The following is a 16,916-nucleotide window of genomic DNA, read 5'->3' as shown; positions in this document are numbered from 1 at the left end:
CAAGGTATTGAGTACCTGGTGTGGGGCCCCATGCCAACCTATATCCTGTAGCCCCTGGGACATCATTCCATATGATGAGAGCACTGCTCGTAGTGATGGACGATGCTCGTAGAGTGTGCACGGAACTTGTTGCCACTGAAAGAAAACAGAAGCCAAAAGGTCATCAGAGAATTTCTTTAAAAAAAAGTAAATGAGTGTAGTCCTTTCTTATTCATTTGTGAATACCTCATGTGAATAACATGGAAAAACATCCCTCGGCACTTCACAGTGGCAGAATTCAGAAATAAACGGATGTTGAGCCAAAGAAGAAGATACCAGGAGCAGGTGACCAAAAGTCACAGAACTGGGTTTTAAGGAGGGTCTCAAAGGAGAAGAAGGAGGCAGCAGGGCTTCGGCCTGGAATTCCAAAGCGTGGGGACTAAGTGGCTGAAGGCACGGCCACCAATGGTTGACTTAAGGGGAGGTGGGGGTGGAGGGAATAAACAAGTGATCAGAGTTGGAGGAAGCAAAGCAGGGTAGGGGTGAGCCATTGTTGGGCTGGAGGAGATAACAGAGATATGGAGGGGCGAGGGATTCAAACACAAGGAGGCACTGAGGGAACCAGAAGCCAATATCACAAATAGAAGGGTGAGCGGGACGTTCTCCCCTCTTATTTAAAACATTAACTCCTTGCTGTAGTATAGTTCCATGGGCACCGGTCAATCCGCCAGTGCCATGCCAAGGTGGTTTACATAGGATATATGGCACAGACATTCGGCCCAACCAGTCCATGCTAGCGTTTATGCTCCACTCGAGCCTCCTCCCATCTTTCCTCATCTAACTCTATCACCATAACCCTCTATTCCCTTCTCCCTTGTATGCTTGTCTAGCCTCCCCTTAAATGCATTTATACTATTCGCTTCAACCACTCCCTGTGGTAGCGAGTTCCACATTCTCACCGCTCTCTGGGTAAAGAAGTTTCTATTGAATTCGCTACTGGATTTCTTGGTGACCATCATATTGATGGCTTCCAGTTATGCTCGTCCCCACAAGTGGAAACGTTTTCTCTGTGTCCACTCTATCAAAACCTTTAATAATTTGAAAAACCTCTGTTAGTTCACCCCTGAGCCTTCTTTTTTCAAGAGAAAAGAGACCCAGTCTGTTTATCCTTTCCTGATATGTATATCCTTTTTTCTGGTGCCTTCCTTATAAATCTTCTCTGCACCCTCGCCAGTGCCTCTATATCCTTTTTACAATATAGCGGCCAGAACTGTGCCCAGTACTCCAAGTGTGGTCTAACCAAGGTTTCATACAGTCATTATATATCTTTGTGCCGTGATCATGAGCGTTGCATACCTATTTGGTCTTGGGGAGCATCACAGCCAAGCCTAACTTTGTCCTCACCTGGCACTCTCAGACTCCGACAGGTATCACTGGACAGCGATCAGGTAACTTTTCCCCTCCGTTGCCCGGGGCGATGCTCATAACACCCCTATCACTACTCCAGTGCAGATCAGCTAACTCAGGGATAGAAGCTGGGGTCCTTCTGGCCTGTGTGCCTCTGCTAGTCACTGGATAATCTCAATGAGACATTGAGAGGCTGAGCTCATGTTTCTAATCTCATCATTTTCATGTAAACAGGCGCAAGGATGGGTTCCACTATGAGTTGGTTCTTAAAAATATATCTCCGTCAGCAATGAGCCAGGGCAGTCGGTTTTGTGGCTGGGATCCTTCACACTGCAGAGTCCCTGATCTTAGGGAAGGCGTGAAAACTGAAAGGAAGATGCCCTTGTGCCTACTGACCAGTTCAAGAAGGCAGGTCAGCTGGCCACTGGCCAACTGGACCATATTTAGCAACTGACACACTGAGACCAGGAAAGAACTCTGGTCCTCAACCCAAGCAGCATTGAAATGAAGAACTTGCAAACGTGCTGGGACAAGATTGTGACATGCAACTTTGGACTCATTCGCCGGTGGGCTCTTTGCCCAGTGCAACAACAACAACAACTTGCATGTACATAGTGCCTTTAACGTAGTAAAACATCCCAAGGTGCTTCACAGGAGCGATTATCAAACAAAACTTGACACCAAGCCACCGAGGGGGATATTAGGACAGGTGGTCAAAGAGGTAGGTTTTAAGGAACGTCTTAAAGGAGGAAAGAGAGGTAGAGAGGCGGAGAGGTTTAGGGAGGGAGTTCCAGAGCTTGGGGCCTAGGCAGCTGAATGGTGGAGTGATTTAAATGGGGGATGCACAAGAGGCCAGAATTGGAGGAGCATAGAGATCTCATATTTGTAGGGCTGGAGGAGGTTACAGAAATGAGGGGGGGGGGGGGGGGGGAATCAAAATCAAGGCGAGGACATGGAGGGATTTGAAAACAAGGATGAGAATTTTTAAATCGTGGTGTTGCTGAGACCGGGAGCCAATTGTAGGTCTCGCGAGCACAGGGGAAAGCACAGTGCACGCAACTAAGGCTGGATTGTGCGCAGACCTAGGATGCCAAACCCAAAAACTTACATGTCTTAGCTTTCCCAGAGACCACTGGGCCTTCTACATCACCAAAGATGGGGTTGACAGTGACAATGTGCTCAATACCAGCTTGCAAACCCCGGATCATATAGAACTGGTAGGCTTCGCCCAAATTCACATTCTGCAGGTCTCCATCTGTTGATAAGACAATACAAAGACAGCGATTATAACATCAATTCAGGAGTCAAGCATTGATTTGAAAACTTTGCACAGAATCTGGTTTGCTTCACTGTGCCACTCAGCAGTACTGTCTGCACAAAGTGTGCCCCGAGAGCAATTTATTGGCTCCATCGACAAAAACATAGTTGATTTTACTTATTTTGTCCCTTTCCCTCAACTTTCGATCTTCCACAGCCAAGATGGTACACTATCGCACAAAAAAATCAAAACTGCCCCCGATATATGTTAGTCCCACTTTGGCACAAGGGACCACTTCCAGCCAAGAGAGGATTAACTAAAATGTTCCAGGGCTCTATAAATCTGTGACTTCACTGCTAGGAAACACACAAGAGTACCCAAGAGCTCTATGCCCACCAATTAAATCATTAAACAGATGGAAAGTGCTCTGTCCATTGCCTGGATGACTAGTCTGTACTGAACCTGTCTTGAAACGGGTGTTTCTAGATCAGCTCCCTTGGCTGTCTGAAGTTACAGACTTAACTGCAACTAAACAAACCACCCTAGGAAACACAGGGCTCCTTCCTGGCACTGATTGGCTTGGAGGTAAGGAGATCCCACATGGCAGATTGCCATTGTGGAATGAAACTTGATGTTATCTCTGTGATCTCTATATTTTGCTCCAGCCCCACAACCCCCTCCACGCGCTCCCCCCGCCCCCGAGATCTCTGCATTCCGCTAATTCTGCTCTCTTGAGCATCCCTGATTATAATCGCTCAACCATCGGTGGCCGTTGTCATGTATGTAACCTCTATGTAACACCACTGCAGTACTGTATATACTTAAGCAATGCACACCTTGACCACAGGGGGCGAACTTGTGGGAGACACTCCTTACCTGGTCATCCAGGTATATAAAGGGAGGTCCCACGCAGGGTCATCACTTCTTGGTCCTGTGAATGTACCTCGTGTGGGTTTTGTGCCATTGAGCAAGGACATTACACTGGCAACGAGAAACGGGAATTAACGACCCACGAGAATGGCCACCGGTAGCACAGAGGAACGGTACTGTGTTGGTGAGGACTGGGATGATTTCAATGAGAGGCTCCAGCAAAGCTTTGTCATGAAAGAATGGCTGGGAGATGCAGCGGCCGACAAGCGAAGGGCCCATCTGCTGACCAGCTGCGGACCGAAGACTTACGCGCTCATGAAGGACCTACTAGCACCCGAAAAGTCGGCGGACAAAACCTTTGAAGAGCTCAGCAAACTAATCGGTGAGCACCTCAAACCGGTGAGCAGCATACACAAGGCCTGACACGGATTCTATACCCACCGATGTCGTGAAGGACAGAGCATATCGGACTTCGTTGCGGACTTCCGACGTTTGGCCAGCCTCTAAGTTCACAGACGCTTGCAGGGGGGAGATGTTAAGGGACTTCTTTATTGAGGGCATCGGTCGTGCGGGGATTTCCCGAAAGTTAATTGAGACCAAGGACTTGACTTTGGAAGCGGCGCCGTTGATGGCTCAGACTTTCATGGTGGGGGAGGAGGAAACCAAAATAATATACGCGCGCAATTCTGCCTCCAACGCGGCGGGGGATCACGGAGTCAATATCATAAACGCAACCCAGAGCCCCGCAGGCAGGCAAGGGCAGTTCGACACACCCCAGGCAGCAATAGATCCCAGAGTAGGTTTTCAACAGAGACAATGGCAGGCTGAACGGACATTTACGCCATCACAGTGGACAATGCGGTCCGGGATGGGGCCATTGACACCCACCAACAGGGTACTCAAGAGCAGTCAAAGGGACAATCAGCGAGGAATGCCGGGTCATAGCTCCTTTGTTCACAACAATGGGAATCTCAGCTCATACTGGAGGTGTGGGGGCAAACACTCTGCCAGGACTTGCAGGTTTCAACAATTTGTCTGCAGAAATTTGCAACCTCAGTGGCCATTTAGCTCGAATGTGCCGGAAGCCTGTAACCAGGCTAATTTACGAGGTGGATGGACCAGAAGAGGGATCTGTGAGGCAGGATGACTCTTGGGGCAAATTAATGGACGCTGATGTTCAGCGGGTTCATGTGGCAAACATTCACAGCTCATATACCAAAACGCCACCAATGATGAGGAAGGTTTTATTAAACAGCATCCCTGTATGCATGGAGCTGGACATGGGGGCCAGCCAGTCACTCATGAGCGTTCAACAATTCGAAAAGCTATGGCCACTCAAAGCCAGTAGACCCAAACTAGAATGCATTGAGACACAGCTACGGATGTATACCAAAGAAATCATTCCAGTATTAGGCAGTGCGATGTTAGCGGTCACATACAATGGATCAGTGAACCGGCTGCCACGCTGGATTGTCCCGGGCAATGGTCCCGCACTGTTGGTGAGGAGCTGGTTAGCTGAGGTGAACTGGAAATGGGGGGATGTGCATGCAATGTCATCTGTGGAGCGAAGCTCGTGCTCACAAGTCCTACAACAATTTGAGTAACTATTCCAACCTGGCGTTGGGATATTCAAAGGTACCAAAGTAGTGATACACATCACCCTGGACGCCAGACCAGTGCACCACAAAGCCAGAGCGGTGGCATATATGAGAGCGAATTGGACCGTTTGCTGAGAGAGGGCATCATCTCGCCCATTGAATTCAGCGACTGGGCGAGCCCTATCGTTCCCGTCCTAAAAGTGGATGGTTCTGTCAGGATCTGTGGCGAGTACAAGGCCACTATCAATCAGGTGTCCCTACAAGACCAATACCCGCTCCCGAGAGCAGAGGATCTGTTTGCCACTCTGGCAGGCGGCAAGCTGTTTACAACGTTGGATCTCATTTCAGCCTACATGACCCAAGAACTGGCCGACGAATTTAAACTACTGACCACCATCACTACGCACAAGCGACTGTTCGTTTACAACAGGTGCCCGTTTGGTATCCGATCAGCGGCCGCGATTTTTCAAAGAAACATGGAAAGCCTGCTCAAATCCATTCCGAGAACAATCGTATTTCAGGACGACATCCTCATCACGGGTCGTGACACCGAGGAACACCTCCACAACCTGGAGGAGGTGCTACGCCGACTGGACCGGGTAGGCCAGCGACTCAAGAAGTCTAAATGTGTGTTTTTGGCTCATGAGATTGAATTCCTGGGCAGGAGGGTTGCTGCAGATGGGATTCGGCCCACCAAATCCAAAACAGAGGCGATTCGACGAGCGCCCAAGCCCGGCAACACATCGGAGTTGCGTTCATTTCTGGGACACTTGAACTATTTCGGGAACTTTCTGCCGAACTTAAGCACATTGTTGGAGCCGCTTCACGTGCTCCTGCATAAGGGTTGTGATTGGTTTTGTGGGGACTGTCAAGAACGGGCTTTCAATCGGGCGCGGAACCTACTTTGTTCAAATAAGTTATTGACCCTGTACGACCCTTGTAAGAAATTGGTTCTGACATGTGATGCATCGTCCTATGGGGTTGGGTGCGTGTTCAGCAGAGTAATGCTGAGGGCCAACTACAACCTGTGGCTTATGCTTTCAGGTCGCTCTCTCAAGCAGAACGGGGATATAGGATGGTTGAGAAGGAGGCACTCGCATGTGTCTATGGTGTAAAAAAAATGCAACAGTACCTTTTTGGCAGGAGGTTCGAATTAGAAACGGACCACAAGCCGTTAACATCCGTATTGTCAGACAACAAGGCTGTCAATGCCAACGCGTAAGCTCGCATACAGCAATGGGCTCTCACGCTGGCTGCTTATGACTACTCCATCCGGCACCGGCCTGGCACCAAAAATTGCACTGACGCGCTCAGCAGGCTTCCACTGGCCACCACCGAGGGGGCAGCGGAACAAAGCGCTGAGATGGTCATGGCTGTTGATGCCTTTGACAGCGCAGGTTCCCCCATCACAGCCCGCCAGATCAAAATCTGTATAAACAGAGATCCCTTCTTATCTCTGATTAAGAAATGTGTCCTGACTGGGGATTGGGCACCCGCACTCGGAGCATGCCCTGAGGAGGTCAGACCGTTTCACAGGCGGATAGATGAGCTCGCCATCCAAGCTGACTGCCTACTATGGGACAGCCGGGTAGCCATGCTCCAGAGGGGCAGGGAGGCATTCATCAGGGAACTCCACAGCGTGCATCCAGGCATTGTTCTGATGAAGGCCATTGCCCGGTCACACGTTTGGTGGCCGGGAATTGATTCAGACCTGGAACACTGTGTTCGCAGGTGCACGACGTGTGCCCAGCTGGGTAATGCCCCCAGCGAGGCCCCGCTTAGCCCGTGGCCCTGGCCCATCAGGCCATGGTCACGTATTCATGTAGACTACGCAGGCCCATTCATGGGAAAAATGTTTCTCATTGTGGTAGATGCGTACTCGAAATGGATCGAGTGCATCATATTGAATTCATGCATGACATGCACCACTGTGGAGAGTCTACGTGCGGTCTTTGCAACCCACGGCTTGCTGGACATCCTTGTTAGCGATAATGGCCCATGTTTCACGAGCTACAAATTCCAGGAGTTCATGTCAGGCAATGGCATCAACCATGTCAGGACAGCACCGTTCAAGCCGGCCTCCAATGGCCAGGCGGAACGTGCGATCCAAATCATTAAACAAGGCATGCTCAGGATTCAAGGACCCTCCCTTCAATGCTGCCTATCGCGCCTCCTGCTGGCCTATAGATCCCGACCGCACTCGCTCACGGGGGGTCCCCCCGCTGAGCTACTAATGAAATGAACACTCAAAACTCGGTTGTCCCTCATTCACCCAGTCCTGACCGACATAGTTGAGGGCAAGCACCTGTCCCAAAACGAGTACCATGACCGAAATTCAAGGGGGAGATGTATAGAAATAAATGACCCTGTATTTGTCCTCAATCACGCCGTGGGGCCCAAATGGCTTGAGGGTACTGCAATAGACAAAGAGGGGAACAGGGTCATTCATGGTGGTTAAACTTAACAATGGGCAGATATGCCATAAGCATCTGGCCCAAGTAAAAAAAAGGTTCAGCATAGACACTGAGGAACCTGAGGAAGATCATGAGATGGTATTCACACCGCCGCCAGTGAACAAGCAACAAGAACATTCAGCAGCATGCACAGTCCTGGCGGTCAGCCCGGACAGCCCGGAATCACCACAGGTGACAGACACTCACGCCAAGGCTCAACAACCAGAGCCCCAACTGCGGCGCTCCACGAGGGAGCGTAGACCACCTGAAAGATTTAATCTATGATCCCAATAAGACTTTGGGGGGGAGGTAATGTCATGTATGTAACCTCTATGTAACACCACTGCAAAACTGTGTATACTTAAGCAATCCACACCTTGACCACAGGGTGTTGTGGGAGACACTCCTTACCTGGTCATCCAGGTATATAAAGGGAGGTCCCACACAGGGTCATCACTTCTTGGTCCTGTGAATAAAGGTTCAGGTCATAGAGTGACCTTGTCCATAGAATGTGCCTCGTGTGGGTTTTGTGCCACTGAGCAAGGACATTGCAGCCGTGCCTTCAGTTGCCTAGGCCCCAAGCTCTGGAACTCACTGCCTGAACCTCTCCGCCTCTCTACCTCTCTCTCCTCCTTCAAGTCGCTTCTTAAAACATACCTCTTTGACCAAACTTTTGGTCACCTGCCCTAATTTCTCCTCTGTGGCTCGGTGTCAAATTCTTTGCCTCATAACACTCCTGTGAAGTGCCTTGGGATATTTCACCATGTTAAATGTGCTACATAAATGCAAGTTGTTGTTGTTGTTTTTAAATTACATGCCAAGCAATATTTGTACAAATTATATATTTTTATAGAGACAGTGGAGCAGCTTAACACAAAATGTGTAATCCCAGCTCAAATCAGCTAACTGCCAGTTCAACAATGACTAAACCTGGGCTATTAGGGCCTGTATGGTTCAGTTGCACACTGGACAGTACACTCGCCAACCTAGAATATAATACTATAATACTTATGACCTAGAATACACATTTAAAGGAACAGTACCGGAAGATCCCCATGTAAGTCTGTAGCCAGTTGCGCCTTTAACTGGAAGCCACTTTGCCTGTATGGTATCTGTGGTTGCATTCTCCAAGACTATTTCCTGCACCGCAATGAGTTTCACTGTTAAGAAAATAAAAAAGCATTTTTTATTCGAACCAAACTGCTACCTTAATACAAATACGCAAACAACATTCTGTAAATAATCCTTCCTCATCACGGTAACTGTGCTCCATTTACTCCCAATCACCGAGCACAAAGCCTGTTGCGGAAAATGAATTCTACAAAACTTATTCATTACTGAAGAGTTGGTTCGTGTGGGGCATCGGGCATTTGGGTTCTTGCAAACAATGTCAACCGTGGTTCTGAGTCAGAAGGTTGTGGGTTCAAGTCCCACTCTAGTGACTTCAGTGCTGCACTGTCGGAGGTGCTGTCTTTTGGATGAGATGTTAACCCGAGGCCCTGGCTACCCTATCAAGTGGATGTAAATGATTGCATAGAATCCAATAGAAGAGCAGGGGAGTTCTCCCTTATGTCATGGCCAATATTTATCCCTCAAGCAATATCACTAAAACAGATTATCTGGTCATTATCACATTGCTGTTTGTGGGGGGTTTGCAGTGTGTAAAATGGCTGCTGCGTTTCCTACATTACAAGAATGACTTCAAAAGTACTTAATTAGCTGTCAGGAGCCGTGGGTCTTCCTGAGATCGTGAAAGGGGCTATATCAGTGCAGGTTTCCTTCTTTTCATTCAGGTTAAAGTAACAGGTCCTTCGAGCACTTGAGAGCCTCATGAAGGGTTCCGGTAATCCAGCAGCTTTAGCAGTAGAGACTTAGGGAGAGAAATTGGCCTCCTTTGGGCCTCCCGCTAGTGCTTCCGGGGGGCGATAACGGGATGCTAACTGGGCGCGGCGAAAGTACCGACGCCCGCAAACTTCCCTTGCAGGTTAGCGCTGGTGGTGACCTTAATGCCTGCATCTCCTGCACCCCGAAGATCGTGACGTCATCCAGTGCACAGCCCCACCCCCCCCCCTCACCAGGCGTTACCGCCCCGGATCCTAAATTCGTTTACGCCCCCCGCACCATCGCCGGGTGTCAACAGCGGCAGCTGCAGGAGGCGTTGTGAGGTCGGCCGGACACTTGGGGAGCGCTAATTAAAGGCAGTGGTAATCAGGTAGGCCCCCCAAAAAATGTCACCCGCTGCTCGTTTTTGAATGTTTCCAGTGTCGCAATTGATCAGCCCTGCGCTCTGTTAGAGTGCTTGGGGCTGCTCGTCGTGGATCGCAAGGGAGGCAAGGAACCTGTGATTCTGGCAGCACTGCATGGGACATTGCTCAGCGCTCTGCCGCGACCGCCCCTCTTGCCTCGCTTAGAGCTCCAAGGGAAGGGGTAGCGCTTGATTTAGCGCTCCACTTCCTTCCTGGAGCGCTAAACCATAAGTTCGGGTCCACTGTAATTGGGCAGCACCTGCCAATACCTTTGCACTTCCACAGAAGTTATCGCCCCAAACGGGGTGCTACGTAATTTCTAGCCCCTGGGATTGAAACTGGGCTCTGTGGCACTAGTAATGAATGAATGAAGGTGTTTGTATGATATTATATTTCATATTTTAATTGCAGGTATTCCAGTTAGGGTAGGGGAAAGGAAGATCTCTGGAGCCAATGAAGTTTATGCGAGAATTGTAGACAGAAATGATCCAATATTTAACAGAATACACCAGGTGATGCTGGAGCTGGCCAGCTGGGATTAATGTCAATAGATAGGGTGGCATCACTGATCAGCCTTAGCTCAGTGGGTAGCAGTCTTGCCTCTGACTCAGAAGCTTGTGGGTTCATGTCCTACATCTAGAGAACTGAGTACAAAAGTCTAGGTTGGCATGCCATTGCAGTACTGAGAACGTGCTGCACTGTTGGAGGTGCTGTCTTTTGGATGAGATGTCTGCTCTCTTAGGTGAATGTAAAAGATCCCACGGCACTATTTTTAAGAAGAGCAGGGGAGTTACCCCCGGTGTCCTGGCCAATATTTATCCCTCAATCAACAGTACTAAAACAGATGACCTGGTCTTTATCGTAGCGCTGTTTGTGGGAGCTTGCTGTGCACAAGATTGGCTGCCGTGTTTCTAACATTACAACAGTGACATCCTGAGGTCAGGAAAGGCACTGTAACGCAAATCTTTCATTTTTAACACTTATTTTTGAGAGTTTGGGAGAGTTCAGGATGTTAAATAAGATGCTCTTGTTACAACCCCTAAAGAACTAATTTGAGTTGTGGGGTAGAGATTTGAGAATCCAAGTGCAAATATCTGACCTGGAAGCCCTTAATACTTTAGATTGGTAGAAGATTAAAGGACGCGGTTATTTGTACTAATAAAATGGCCACCGTGTCTCTGATTGGCTCTCCATTATCACATGACGTATTGCTGGTTAGTTCCCTTGGAGGATAAGCCACACCCTGAAGTTTCTCTGGAATGTGTAACTGGAACCGCCCAGCCCAAGTTCTGACTGACTTTGCAAATTGTAATTCGATCCATTCTGACTTCAAAAGCCAGAGAGGACAGATCTTGAACAACCCAGCACAAGTTCTGCCTCCCCCAGCTGAAGTCCCTTACGCTAGCACAAGTGCATGACCTTATTGTCGCCCCTCCCGCCTCCCCCCCCCCCCCGGCCGCCATAGATGGGGCATTGTGTGGGTCACGGATTGTTAACAGGTTCATTGGGTATGAAGTGAATAGTGACAGTATCATGACTTCTAGATTTCATTCACTCTAACCATGTCCCTGATGCACCGAGCTTTCCAAGAAACGTGATCCGTCTTCCCCGAGTTCCCTATCTCCCCTCTCTCTCCCCCCTGCAGGTGTCTCTCTCTCCCCCCCCCCCTCCACCTTGTGCCTCTCTCTCTCCCCCCCCCCTTGTGCCTCTCTCTCCCCGCCGCCCCTCTCCTCTCTCCCCGCCATCCATCTCTTCCAGGCTCGGTCGGAGGCTCAGCGGCTTGCTCGGAAAACGTGGTCAATTGCGAGGTCCCATATCCGGTTCGGGCCCTCATTTCCAGTTCCGGTTTCGGACAGGAGGCGTCGGGGACATGGTCCGGAGGACGCAGGCGCAGAAGGAAGAGAAAAGTGTTAGTACAAATAGTCACTTCAAAGATTAAATGCGTGGAAAAACTAGCCCCATCTAAGTGTGAAAAAACGGAATTAGCATTTGAATTAGCATCTAACTTTGGACTGTTACAAGTTTAATTACAGCAGTGCTGCACTCAGTACAGGAGGCAAGACATTCACATATCGGTGCTCTGATAGGCGGTAAATATTTATAATTCGCTTTACGTGTCCTATTGGTGGTGGACACGGGATCACTGGGCCCCTCGGGATACACGGCGTAGATGCTGATGGTGTAATCCTTGTCCTCCTGCAGATTGTCTATCAGGTGATACGAGACATCTCCTTTGACATTCTGTTCATAGGCCAGTCCAGGTCTGTTGGCTGAAGAACAAAGTGGTTTTAATGCAGGGAAGCTGCTGCGAGAGTCCCATTTTCACCTCACGTCGCGCCTCCCTTCAAGGGTCACTGTCGTCCTAGTGAAGGGACTAGAAAGCCATTTCGTTAACAGAACAGACGTGTTTACCACTAAATGGTTTGACACTTTATTGAGAATACTGTGAAAATCTAGATGACCCCTGGCTCTCCCAATGCACAGTTGGTAATTGCACTAGCTGATGTAGTGCTCACCCAACCATATAAGGTAGACCCCCGAGTTTAATCTCGGTCTGTGCTGCTTTCAATTGGGGGAAACGTATACAATTCTTAAGGGATTTGACAGGGTAGATGCTGGGAGGATGTTTCCCCTGGCTGGGGAATCTAGAACACAGGGTCACAGTCTCAGAATAAGGGAGTCAGCCATTTAGGACTGGGATGAGAAGAAATTTCTTCACTCAAAGGATTGAGAATCTTCGGAATTCTCTACCCCAGAGAGCTGTGGATGCTCAGTCGATTAGTATATTCATGACTGAGATAGATAGATTTTTGGGGATAGTGCGGGGAGGTGGAGCCTTGATCTTGCTGAATGGCAGAGCAGGCTCGTGGGGCCAAATGGCCAACTCCTGCTCCTATTTCTTATGTTCTTATGTTCATTGATGGGGATATTACAGTTAGCTTCAGTGTTGCTGGACTAAGGAGGTGGATAGTCAAACAGTGTGTGTGAGAGGGTGGGGAGTTGGATGGGGTACAGTGTGTGTGAGGGGGTGGGGAGTTGGATGGGGTACAGTGTGTGTGAGGGTGGGGAGTTGGATGGGGTACAGTGTGTGTGAGGGGGTGGGGAGTTGGATGGGGTACAGTGTGTGAGAGGGTGGGGAATTGAATGGGGTACAGTGTGTGTGAGGGGGTGGGGAGTTGGATGGGGTACAGTGTGTGTGAGGGGGTGGGGAGTTGGATGGGGTACAGTGTGTGTGAGGGTGGGGAGTTGGACGGGGTACAGTGTGTGTGAGGGGGTGGGGAGTTGGATGGGGTACAGTGTGTGAGAGGGTGGGGAATTGAATGGGGTACTGTGTGTGTGAGGGGGTGGGGAGTTGGATGGGGTACAGTGTGTGTGCGCGTGTGTGTGAGCACAGGGATGAGGCTCAGCTATGATGGTCCCCACCATCAAGTTGCTTACTGATACTCACTATTTAGGTTCACACACTGGATAGGGCACTGCAGAAACATCAACTGAATCGTAGCTTTACTGGGCAGCCAATGGAGCCGTGCGGCAGTGACATTTTCAAAGGTGGCTGTTCCTGGCAGATTGCTGAGCTGGGCACGTCTCCAATCTCTCTCAAGCCACAACGCCCTGAGAAAATCTAGGCTTGCCATCCAGATCGTTTGTTATAAAACAGTGACAAAGAATTAACATCAGTCGCCTTCAGTGACCTTTTCTTTTGCTTCATCCACTTCTAATCATTTTTCAAAGTTCTTATTTAAACAACGGATGGCGATGGCACTGGTCAGTGCTATTGGCCCGAACAAGTTATTGAGCCTGCTTAGTAAGTTAGATTGGCAGAACTGAAGGAAAGAGTATTTGTTATTAGTGTTTGTTTTTTAACAAGGGATTCTGATGGTGCCTCCATTGTTAAATAGAATGCCACCATCTCGACTCCTTTTCCAAATTGCAGCTAAAAGGCTAACTTGATCTTATTTTTCTATTATTTTTGCAGAACCTGGCCCTTGCCCTCAGAGTTAAGATACATTCTTATCTCCTAAATCTTACATCTTGGTATGTAGATCTTGTAACCCACCAGGTGCCCTCGAGGAAGAGTCCAGGCCACCTTCAGACTGAACAACCCTTGTTCTATCACTCGGAAGTTAGTCACACGAGGCAGGGCATCTGCAACATACCGAAAAGAAAAGAATAGTGCATCAGCATGTAACTGCCTAGCGACTGTAATTCCACTGTCTACAGTTATTCTGCACATATTACTCTATTGTCTACAGCGACTCTGTACATATTACTATATTGTCTACAGTTACTCTACATATATTGCGCTATTGTCTACAGTTACTCTGCACATTTTATATCATTATCTATAGTTACTCTACAGTGCTTCCTAACTTCACTCTTGAATGGCCTGGCTCTAATTGTAAGATGACATCCTCTTGTACCGGATTCCACCGCCAGTGGAAATATCTCTCTCTACCCTTTCACCATTTGACACATCTTTTCTTACTTGTTTTTCCATTGGCAGTCACAAGGTCCCCAATCTGATTAGCATACACAGCAACCACAGTGAAGGAGTACTCAGTGCTGGGCTTTAGGTTTGTCACACGTATCGTGCGCTCATCACCATCTATAACAACCTGTCATTGAAAACAGAGATGGAAGCTCAATGAGTACGTTATATATAGAACATTCCCTTCATTAAAAGTCTTTCATGTTCATTATTTCAGACGAAGTGGCGAAGGCTCACACTAGCAAGGGCAATTGGAGTACGGCAGAAGCCGAGGTAAATCAGGAAGAAGAGGTTAGGTGACACCAATCTTGGATTTTTAGGCTTAGAAATTGGGTATTGCCCCGATTAGGGGCGGTAACATCCAGGGGGCGGAACAATTTGCGCCAGGCGTGGAGATCCTGCCACACTCGCTTATTCAGGTTACCGCCCCCGGGAGGAAGTGGAGCATTAAATCAAACTCCACTTCCTTCCTGGGGCTGTAACGGCCTGCACGCCTCAGCAGCGATACGCACTGGGCTGCATAGCGATGTGTACGAGATGCTCTTCCCTCAATTAAAGGGAAGGGCCCAAACTGCATATTCTGCCAAAGAAGAATCCACCTATCTGGTCCACCAGGGAGGGGGGGTGCCATGATCAGCCTGGCACACGAGCAGAGCGCCGAGCTGAGTGATCGCGGCACTGACCCCGCCCACAAACCAGCACCGGAGCGCCAACAAAAACGGTACTTTTTTTTTTCTGAGCAGCCAGCCACCTCCCCTTTAAATTTCACCCCGGTGGCAGCCGCCCACCCGGTACCCGTCCCCTGAAGCTGCTGCTGTCATCGCCCCGCGCAGCTTCAGGGGACAAAACCCAATTTAGGGGCAGGGTCGCTAATGGGGTGATGTGCCCGCCGATGATGTCACGATCTCTGGGCGCAGGAGATCAACGCGCAATGCCGTATCACCGCCGCTAAACTTCCGCCGAATTTAGCGGGAGTTGTTGGCGAGGGCGCTAACGGCAGGTGCAAAAGCACCCAATTTCCCCCCCCCCTTAAAGTCAGCCGATTAGAGGAAGAGTCTGGAGATCGTGGGAAAGAATGAGAAAATGATGAGGTGAGTTTTAATTTCAACACAGTGAGATAGCACGGAGGACGGATATGCGCAATGGTGGCATGGTGTGGGAGTGGGGGCATTGTGTGAGAGAGAGATGGCATTGTGTGAGAGAGAGATGGCATTGTGTGAGAGAGAGATGGCATTGAGTGGGATGGCATTGTGTGAGAGAGAGATGGCATTGTGTGGGATGGCATTGTGTGAGAGAGAGATGGCATTGTGTGTGAGAGAGAGATGGCATTGTGTGAGAGAGAGATGGCATTGTGTGGGATGGCATTGTGTGAGAGAGAGATGGCATTGTGTGAGAGAGAGATGGCATTGTGTGGGATGGCATTGTGTGAGAGAGAGATGGCATTGTGTGTGAGAGAGAGATGGCATTGTGTGAGAGAGAGATGGCATTGAGTGGGATGGCATTGTGTGAAAGTGGGGGCATTGTGTGTGAGAGAGAGATGGCATTGAGTGGGATGGCATTGTGTGAGAGAGAGATGGCATTGAGTGGGATGGCATTGTGTGAGAGTGGGATGGCATTGTGTGAGAGAGGGGGGGCATTGTGTGTGAGGGGGGGGCATTGTGTGTGAGAGAGAGATGGCATTGTGTGAGAGAGAGATGGCATTGAGTGGGATGGCATTGTGTGAGAGAGAGATGGCATTGAGTGGGATGGCATTGTGTGAGAGTGGGGGCATTGTGTGTGAGAGAGAGATGGCATTGTGTGAGAGAGAGATGGCATTGAGTGGGATGGCATTGTGTGAGAGAGAGATGGCATTGAGTGGGATGGCATTGTGTGAGAGTGGGATGGCATTGTGTGAGAGAGGGGGGGCATTGTGTGTGAGAGGGGGGGCATTGTGTGTGAGAGAGAGATGGCATTGTGTGAGAGAGAGATGGCATTGAGTGGGATGGCATTGTGTAAGAGAGAGATGGCATTGAGTGGGATGGCATTGTGTGAGAGTGGGGGCATTGTGTGTGAGAGAGAGATGGCATTGTGTGAGAGAGAGATGGCATTGAGTGGGATGGCATTGTGTGAGAGAGAGATGGCATTGAGTGGGATGGCATTGTGTGAGAGTGGGATGGCATTGTGTGAGAGAGGGGGGGCATTGTGTGTGAGAGGGGGGGCATTGTGTGTGAGAGAGAGATGGCATTGTGTGAGAGAGAGATGGCATTGAGTGGGATGGCATTGTGTGAGAGAGAGATGGCATTGAGTGGGATGGCATTGTGTGAGAGTGGGATGGCATTGTGTGAGAGAGGGGGGGCATTGTGTGTGAGAGAGAGATGGCATTGTGTGAGAGAGGGATGGCATTGTGTGAGAGTCAGATGGCATTGTGTGGGAGTGGGATGGCATTGTGTGAGAGTGGGCATGGCGCACTGGCTAATTTATTTCCCTGCCCTCTATCGTATGGGTACACTGACAACTCACCATACATCTACTGCCACCTGAGCTGAGATGAGCTAACTAAGTTCAAAATGGACATTGGATCTGGGAATCTGAACAGTTTGTATGGACCAGTTCCACCTGGATGGTGTCTCTACTACC

The 16,916-nt window shown here is 49.3% G+C and overlaps 1 protein-coding gene across 1 annotated transcript in view; it reads right to left on the bottom strand.

Annotated features, from left to right (window-relative positions):
• Positions 1–16,916, bottom strand: part of col7a1l (collagen type VII alpha 1-like) — a 505,550-nt gene that overhangs the window by 414,742 nt on the left and 73,892 nt on the right. Inside the window, exons 7-12 of the mRNA XM_070898381.1 lie at positions 14,298–14,427; positions 13,841–13,957; positions 11,926–12,081; positions 8,609–8,725; positions 2,495–2,641; positions 16–135 (exon numbers count right to left, since the gene is read on the bottom strand). Of these exons, the coding sequence (XP_070754482.1) occupies positions 16–135; positions 2,495–2,641; positions 8,609–8,725; positions 11,926–12,081; positions 13,841–13,957; positions 14,298–14,427 (787 nt within the window). The remainder of the gene's footprint in view (positions 1–15; positions 136–2,494; positions 2,642–8,608; positions 8,726–11,925; positions 12,082–13,840; positions 13,958–14,297; positions 14,428–16,916) is intronic.

This window comes from Pristiophorus japonicus, chromosome 13, assembly GCF_044704955.1.
Source record: "Pristiophorus japonicus isolate sPriJap1 chromosome 13, sPriJap1.hap1, whole genome shotgun sequence".
NCBI lineage: Eukaryota > Metazoa > Chordata > Chondrichthyes > Pristiophoridae > Pristiophorus > Pristiophorus japonicus.
Note: the sequence above shows the minus strand (reverse complement) of the source record. Positions and strands in the feature narration are given on the sequence as shown.